The sequence below is a fragment of the Lipotes vexillifer genome, unplaced genomic scaffold, assembly GCF_000442215.2.
Source record: "Lipotes vexillifer unplaced genomic scaffold, Lipotes_vexillifer_v1.1 scaffold217, whole genome shotgun sequence".
Classification (NCBI taxonomy): domain Eukaryota; kingdom Metazoa; phylum Chordata; class Mammalia; order Artiodactyla; family Lipotidae; genus Lipotes; species Lipotes vexillifer.
Window position 1 is genome coordinate 8,745,971 of NW_006788200.1, and position 9,092 is coordinate 8,755,062.

The following is a 9,092-nucleotide window of genomic DNA, read 5'->3' on the forward strand; positions in this document are numbered from 1 at the left end:
AGATCAAAGATGGATGTTGTAATCTCTAAGATAATCACAAGGAGAATAATTTTAAAATTAATCGAAGGAAAAAAATAAATAATCGAAAAGAAGAAAAATACTTTAGGGACAAATAGCAAAAATTTAGATGGTATATATAAGTGGATAGATATCAAATATTACATTAATTGCAATTGGATTAAATAATCCAATTAAACAACAAATATTGTCCAATTAGGTTTAAGAAAAATTCAACTATATGCTGTCACATAACTGTATGTGTCTCTGTGTGTGTGTTATGACAGAAAGTTTGAAAATTTAAAAATAGAAAAAGATACATGACACAAACACTAACCAAAATAAACCAAGTATAGATATACGCACATAAGACAAAGGAGACTTTAAGGAAAGATGTATTACTAGAGATAAAGAGAGATATTTCATAATGATAAGGAGGTAGCTATACCAGAAGTATGTCAATTCTAAGACTGAATATATCCCCATAAGATAATTACAAAATATAGAAAGTTAAACTGAAAGAACATAAATAAGAAATAGATAAATCCAGTCATAGGAGAAGGATGTATTACAACTCTCTCAACCCCTGATAGAATAAGAAGACACACCTAATATTAAAAATCTGAACAACACAATAATTATATCTGAATAAACTGACATACATCATACACTGGAGAGTACACTTTTTTTTATATGCACATGCATATGTCAAAATTATCCATATTCTGGGTCATAAGGCAAGTCTCTAATTTTTTTTAAAGAATTGAAATCACTCAATATGCTCTTTGACAATGAAATTAAGGCAGAAATAAAAATTTAAAAGAAATACCCAAATGCTTCAAAATTAAATAATATAATCCATTAGTCAAAGAAGAGATCACAGAAGAAATTTACATATATTTTGAACTGGGTAAAAGTTAAGATCTGATATATCAAAACAGATTTTACAGGGAAATTTTAAAACTTTAAATGCACAGGTTAGAAAAGAAAGGTTAAAAATCAATAATCTAAGCTTTATTTGTAATGAGGTGGATAGACCTAGAGTCTGTCATACAGAGTGAAGTCAGAAAGAGAGAGACAAATACCGTATGCTAACACATATATATGGAATTTAAGAAAAAAAAATGTCATGAAGAACCTAGGGGTGAAACAGGAATAAAGACACAGACTTACTAGAGAATGGACTTGAGGATATGGGGAGGGGGAAGGGTAAACTGTGACAAAGCGAGACAGAGGCATGGACATATATACACTACCAAACGTAAGGTAGATAGCTAGTGGGAAGCAGCCACATAGCACAGGGAGATCAGCTCAGTGCTTTGTGACCACCTGGAGGGGTGGGATAGGGAGGGTGGGAGGGAGGGAGACACAAGCAGGAAGATATATGGGAATATATGTATATATATAATTGATTCATTTTGTTGTGAAGCTGAAACTAACATACCATTGTAAAGCAATTATACTCCAATAAAGATGTTAAAATGAAAAATAAATAAATAAATAAAAATTTAAAAAATGTGATTCCACCTTTTCACCCTGAGTGATGGAAGAATGCTATTTTCTTTAAGGTAATTCAGAAATGAAGGAGGGGGTGGAGAAGAAAAGGGGGACATTCAAAATAGAGGAGGATGAGCTTGCTTTGGAAATGTTGAGTGTGAGTTGATGGTAGAATATCCTGTTGGAATTGTCCCTTAACAATTGTAAATCTGAAGTTATGGATTCAGATAAGCATTCAACAAAACTAGAAACGTTTAAACCTATAAGAGAAATCTTTTACTGAGATCAATTAGAATATATTCAGGTGCTATAGTGAGAAATGACAGTTGTAGTTTTTAAGAAGTTATAGAATGTTTGTGAAGTTTACAGCTGGATAATATTTAGAAACATTATCTCATATCCCCCCAAACCTTGGTACCCGTCCCAAACACACACAAAAATCTAAGCTTTCATCTGAAGAAGCTAGAAAAAGAACAAATCAAATACCAATGTAGAAGGAAGAAAATAATACATATATATATATAGATATACAAACATAAATAAATACAAAGCTGACAAATAAACAACCAAGAAGATTAACAAAACTTAAAGTTGGTTCCATGTAATAATTAATAACTCTTATTAAAAACTCTTCATAAGACTAACGTTAAAAAGAAAGAAAACATCGATCATAAATATCAGGAATGAAAAAGGAACATCACTACCAATCCTACAGACATTAAAAAATAAGAGAGGATGTTATGAACAACTGTATGCTAATAAATTTGATAATTTATGTAAAATGGAAAACATCTTTTAAAAACAATATACTAAAACTGAAACAAGAAGAAATCTGATTAGTCATATCTTAAGTAAATTAAACTTGTGATTAAAAACCTTGCCACTTCAGTTCACACTAGTGAATTCTTCTAAATACGCATGGAACAACTAACACCAATTTATACAAAATCTTTTGAAAGACAGATAAACAGGAAATATTTCCCAGATTTTTTGGGTACCAGCATGACTTCAATGGATTATGACATCCAAACCTGAAGAGGACATCATAAGGAAGGAAAACTAGAGACCAATCTCTTACAAACACAGATGGAAAAATTCTAAACAAAATATCAGTAAATAAAATTCAGAAATATATAAAAGAGAAATAATAAATTATGAGAAAACTGTGTTATTTTAGGAATGCAAATCCCATCAATATACTACATTACATTAACAGGTAAAGGAGGAAAATCATATGATTACCTCAATGGATACAGAAAAAAGTCACTAGTGAGCACACACTCATGGTAAAATTGTTAGCAAACTGAAAACAGAAGGGAACTTTCAGAAAGTATTTTAAAACCTACAGTAAACATTATCCTTAATGGTAAATTATTTAAAACTTTCCCTCAGGGATAAAGAATGAGACAAGAATGCTTGCCTTTACTATTTCACTTCAGTGTTTTACTATAGGTTCTAACCAGTGGAATAAAGCAAAGAAAAAATAAAAAGAAACAATCATTGGAAGAGAAGAAATAAGTCTTTTTTAAAAATGACATGATTCTACACATTAAAAGTCACAATCTGCAGACTATTAGGATTAATAAATGAAGTAAGTAATGCTACTGGATATAAGGTCTACATGCAAATAATAATTGTATTTCTATACAGCAACAAAACCCAGAAAATTAAAAATGTCAAGCATCATTTACAATAGTCTTAGAAATATCAAATATCTAGAAACAAGCATAACAATATGCATAAGACTTCTACACTGAAAAATATAAAATATTATTGAGAAAAGTTAAATATCTGAATAAACAGAGGAATAGATAATGTTCAATAGTTGGAAGACTCAATATTGGGAATATGTCAGTTCTTCTCAATCTACAGATGCAATAAAATCCTAAACAAAACTTCAGATTTCTTTGTGGAAGCTGACAAGCTGAATCTAAAGTTTATATGGGGACTTCCCTGGCCATTCAGTGGTTAAGACTTCGCCTTCCAATGCAGGGGATGTGGGTTCAGTCCCTGATCAGGGAGCTAAGATCCCACATGCCTTGTGGCCAAAAATCCAAACATGAATCAGAAGTAATACTGTAACAAATTCAATAAAGACTTAAAAAAAAATAGTCCACATCAAAAAAAAATCTTTAAAAAAAGAGAAAGGTAAAGTTTATATGGAAATACAAAGGGACAATAATAACCAAAGCAGTCTTAAAGAAAAAGAATAAAACTGGAGGACTTAGCAATCAGATAATAAAACCTATTATGAAGTATAGTAATTAAGATAATATTGTGTTGTGGGATAAACAAAGAGAAAAATGGGAAAAAAAGACTCTTGAACAGAACTATGGATCCCTGATTTATGAAAAAAATGGCACGTCAGAAACAACTGGGAATGGAACTTCTTTTCAATAGATGGTGCAGTCATTTGGATATTTATATGAAAAAAAAATAATTTGACCCTAACCTCATTAACATGAAAAAATAATTTCAGGAGGATTATAGCTCTAAATGTGAAAAGTAAAGTAATTAATTTTTCAAAAGCACCATACAACAATATTTTCTTGACTTTAGTGTATGCAAAGATTTAAAGAAAACACAAAAAGTTCTAACCATAAATAAAAAATATTGAAAAATTAGAGTAAAAGTTAAGAAGTTTTGTTCTTCAAAGATATCACAAGAGAGTTAAAATGCATGCCATAGAATGGGAGAGAATATTTGCAATACATACTTCTAAAAAAGTACTTATACCCAGAATATATAAGGAACTTCTAAAGATTAATAAGAAAAAAAGACAAATAACCTAAATAGAAAAATAGACAAAAGACTTATGTACTTCACAAGAATATACACTAATAAAAATAACCTTGTGATAAATGTGCTCAATTTAATTAATCATCAGGGAAATGCTAATTAAAATTACAATATGACATCATTACACACTCATCAGAGAGGTTAAAATTAAAAGATATTATCAAATGTTGACAAGCATATGGAGCAACTGGAACTCTCACTCTGCTGGTTTTGGTAAAAACACAGTTGAAAACTGTTTTGCAATATCTATTAAAGCTATATATATATGTGCACATCTTAAGGCACAACAGTCTAACTCCTAGGAATATAGTAAATATAAATGCACACATAGACACCAAAAGACATATACAAGAGTGTTCATAGCAGCACTACTCAAAATATTCCCAAACTGAAAAACCCCAGTGTCCATCAACTGGAGAATAAAAAAACAAATGGTGGTATAGTCATACAATAGAATAACATAAAGCAATGAGAATAAAATAAATTAGAACAATATGTAACAGATGAATTTTACAAAGGTAATGTTGAGTGAAAGAAGACAAACATAACACTCTACAACACCATTTGTATAAAAAAGACACACACAAGCTCTATGATAATAGAAATCAGGAGAGTGCTTACCTTTAGCGGGGAGAGTAGTGACCAGACAATGAGAGGTGGGGGCTTCTAGGGTTTTTGTAACATTTTAATTTTAATTTAGGCTTTGCTTATGAGTGTGTTTACTTCCTGAAAATTTTTTGAGTTGTACACTCATGATTTATGCCCTTTTCTAATATGTAATATTTAAAAATAAAAATAACTTTAATAGTGTAAACTTTTGTAAACAGCCATTATTGCTTATTTCGTGAATATAATCAAATAAGAATCACACAAAAGAAAGTTTCTTCAAGTACTCAAAAGATATTTTATGAGGAGTACTAGTGTTTTAGTTCTGAATAGTATTCTTTCGCTGGAAGTTAACTTAGCACATGTTTATTTAGAACTTACAATCACTGAGAAGTGGAGATACAACTGGGAACACTTCTGTGACTTAAAAGGTTCTAACTTGGAAAGAGACGGCAAATACTATATGCAATAGTAAATAAGGACGCCTGGTGGTGCTGCAGGCTAGGAGTAGGAATGAATGGCTCTGTGGATACCCGGGAAGCCATTTAGCTGGGAATCAGAACTCTGAATGCTTTCTAAAAGAAGGAAGCATTTTACATAAGATCTAGAGGCAGAGATCTCCAGAGAAGGGCATCGTTCTACTGCAGGTCAGTCAGAAAGATCTAATTCGAGTTTACTTAACCAAATCATCTGGGTTGATTGCATACGGAGTTGAAGAAACTGCAAGTTCTTGAACCGGGTCTGAACAATGGAGACTGCACCAGCAAAAACGCTACAGAAAAGGCAAGTTATCTTTCTTGCTATACTGTTGCTTTTGTGGGAGGCTGGCTCTGAAGCAGTTAGGTATTCCATGCCAGAAGAAACTGAAAGTGGGTCTTTTGTGGCCACCCTGGCAAAAGACCTGGGGCTCAGGGTGGGGGAACTGGCCACTCGGGGTGCGCGAATCCATTACAAAGGAAATAAACAGCTCTTGCAGCTGGATGTAACGACCGGGAATTTGTTTCTATATGAAAAACTAGACCGGGAGGTGCTGTGTGGGGCGACAGATCCCTGCCTACTGCATTTCCAACTGTTACTGGAAAACCCGGTGCAGTTTTTTCAAGCTGATCTGCAGCTCACAGATATAAATGACCATTCCCCAGAGTTCCTCGAGAGGGAAATGCTCCTAAAAATCCCAGAAAACGTCCAGACAGGGACTGTGTTTCCTTTGAAAATAGCTCAGGACTTTGACATAGGTAGCAACACTATTCAGAATTACACAATCAGCCCCAACTCCCATTTTCATGTTGTCACTCATAATCGCGGAGATGGCAGAAAATACCCAGAGCTGGTGCTGGACAAACCGCTGGATCGGGAGGAAGGGCCTGAACTCAGTTTAACCCTCACGGCGCTGGATAGTGGGGCTCCGCCCAGGTCCGGGACCACTGCAGTCCACATTGAAGTCGTGGACATCAATGACAACGCCCCTGAGTTTTTACAGTCGGTCTATGAGGTACAGATTCCGGAGAACAGCCCCCTAAACTCCTTAGTTGTCGCTGTCTCCGCCCGAGACTTAGATGCAGGAATGAATGGGAATGTAGCCTACGCTCTATTCCAAGGTGATGAAGCTACTCAACCATTTGTAATAGACGAAATAACAGGAGAAATTCGTCTGAAAAGGGCATTGGATTTCGAGGCAACTCGATATTATAACGTGGAGATTGCAGCCACAGATGGCGGGGGCCTTTCAGGAAAATGCACTGTAGTTATAGAGGTGGTGGATGTGAACGACAACGTCCCCGAACTGACCATGTCGACACTCACCAGCTCTACCCCAGAAAACTCCCCAGAGACTGTGGTGGCCGTTTTCAGTGTTTCAGATCCAGATTCCGAGGACAACGGTAGGATGGTTTGCTCCATCCAGAATGATCTCCCCTTTCTTTTGAAACCCACATTCAAAAACTTTTACACCCTAGTGACCGAGAGGCCACTGGACAGAGAGAGCAGAGCGGAATACAACGTCACCATCACCGTCACAGATATGGGGACACCGAGACTGAAAACCCAGCACAACATAACCGTGCTGGTGTCCGACGTTAACGACAACGCCCCCGCCTTCACCCAGACCTCCTACACCCTGTCCGTCCGCGAGAACAACAGCCCCGCCCTGCACATCGGCAGCGTCCGCGCCACAGACAGAGACGCGGGCGCCAACGCCCAGGTCACCTACTCGCTGCTGCCGCCCCTCGACCCGCACGTGCCCCTGGCCTCCCTGGTATCCATCAACCCGGACAACGGCCACCTGTTCGCCCTGAGGTCCCTGGACTACGAGGCCCTGCGGGCGTTCGAGTTCCGCGTGGGCGCCGCCGACCGCGGCTCGCCCGCGCTCAGCAGCCAGGCGCTGGTGCGCGTGCTCGTGGCGGACGACAACGACAACGCGCCCTTCGTGCTGTACCCGCTGCAGAACGCCTCGGCGCCCTGCACCGAGCTGGTGCCCAGGGCGGCCGAGGCGGGCTACCTGGTGACCAAGGTGGTGGCGGTGGACGGCGACTCGGGCCAGAACGCCTGGCTGTCGTACCAGCTGCTCAAGGCCACGGAGCCCGGCCTCTTCGGCGTGTGGGCGCACAACGGCGAGGTGCGCACGGCCCGGCTGCTGAGCGAGCGCGACGCGGCCAAGCACAGGCTGCTGGTGCTGGTCAAGGACAACGGCGAGCCGCCGCTCTCGGCCAGCGTCACGCTGCACGTGCTGCTGGTGGACGGCTTCTCGCAGCCCTACCTGCCGGCCCCGGAAGCGGAAGCGGCGGACGCGGCCCCGGCCGCCCCGCTCACCGTCTACCTGGTGGTGGCCTTGGCGTCGGTGTCGTCGCTCTTCGTCTTCTCGGTGCTGGTGTTCGTCGCGGTGCGGCTGTGCAGGAGGGGCGGGGCGGCCTCGGTGAGTCGCTGCTCGGTACCCGAGGGCCACTTTCCAGGCCACCTGGTGGACGTCAGCGGCACGGGGACCCTGTCCCAACGCTATCAGTACGAGGTGTGTCTGACGGGAGGCTCCGGGTTAAATGAGTTTAAATTCTTGAAGCCCATTCTCCCCAACCTCCCGACCCAGGGCGCTGGTGAAGAAATAGAGGAAAACGCCAACTTCCGTAATAGCGCTGGATTCAGTTAGGGATCTCATTATGATGCAAGGTATTTGTCATTTAGCTCTAATTTCCCCAGATACCGAATTTGAGGGCATCATGGAGAAAAATTCCATCTTCCGATATAGCCTTGATTTCCTTTTTGTAATGAATTAGTCCATTTAACTTTACCTTGTCCAATTTTGGAAAACTAAATTCTGTTGTCATTGCATTTATTTATAGTGTGCCATTCCAAATCCTTGCATGCTGTTGATTTTCCTGAAATTTTTGCTCCTTCCGTTGGTACTTGTTCCAATGAACTGTCTTAATAAAATATTGTTTTCTCTATATTCATTCTGTTTCATCACGCTCTAAGTTATTTGATGCTAAATAGCAAAAATTTAAAATGTTTACATAATATTCATTTTGTTTGCAAAGGAATACATTCATATAACAAATATAATATGTGAGAAAGCATGATGAAAACCAACACTTCTATTTACACTTCTTTCCTAGCTCTCATCCTACTGGCAAGTAATTCTTTAAATGAATATTTTAATTCAATTATAACATACATACAGAAAAGTGAACAAATCCTTAACACAGCTCACTGTATTTTCAGAAAGTGAACATACTTGGTGTCAGCATCTTGAAGAAAGGAAACATTATTAGCATCGCAGGTGCCACACAAATTACCCCTTAAAATCACTACCAGCTCAAGTATAACAAATATTCCAACTTCCAATACTATAGTTCAGTTTTGCCTGTTTTGAATTTATATAAATGGAATACTAGAGTGTGAACTGTTTTGCATCTGGCTTCTCAACAATATGTTTATGACATTTATCCGCGATACTGCTTTTAATTTTAGTTCTTCATTCTTGTTGCTGTATCGTATTCCACTGTATGAATATGTCACAATTTATAACCCATCTTACTGTATGTGGATATTTGGGTTGGTGCAACGTTTGGCTGTTTGAATAATGCTGCTATAAACATTCTCTTACATGTCCTTCAACAAACATGTATATGCATTTCTGTTGGGTATATACCTAAGGGTGGAATTGCTACTTATTTAGTAAGTGCATGTCCACTTTTAGTAGA

The 9,092-nt window shown here is 38.3% G+C and overlaps 1 protein-coding gene across 1 annotated transcript; it reads left to right on the forward strand.

The window, feature by feature from the left end:
• Nucleotides 1–5,424: 5,424 nt before the first annotated feature.
• Nucleotides 5,425–8,317, forward strand: PCDHB5 (protocadherin beta 5). The gene has a single exon (XM_007461488.1). The coding sequence runs from the start codon at nt 5,648–5,650 to the stop codon at nt 8,036–8,038; it is 2,391 nt and encodes a 796-aa protein (XP_007461550.1). The 5' UTR covers nt 5,425–5,647; the 3' UTR covers nt 8,039–8,317.
• The last annotated feature ends 775 nt before the right edge of the window (nt 8,318–9,092 follow it).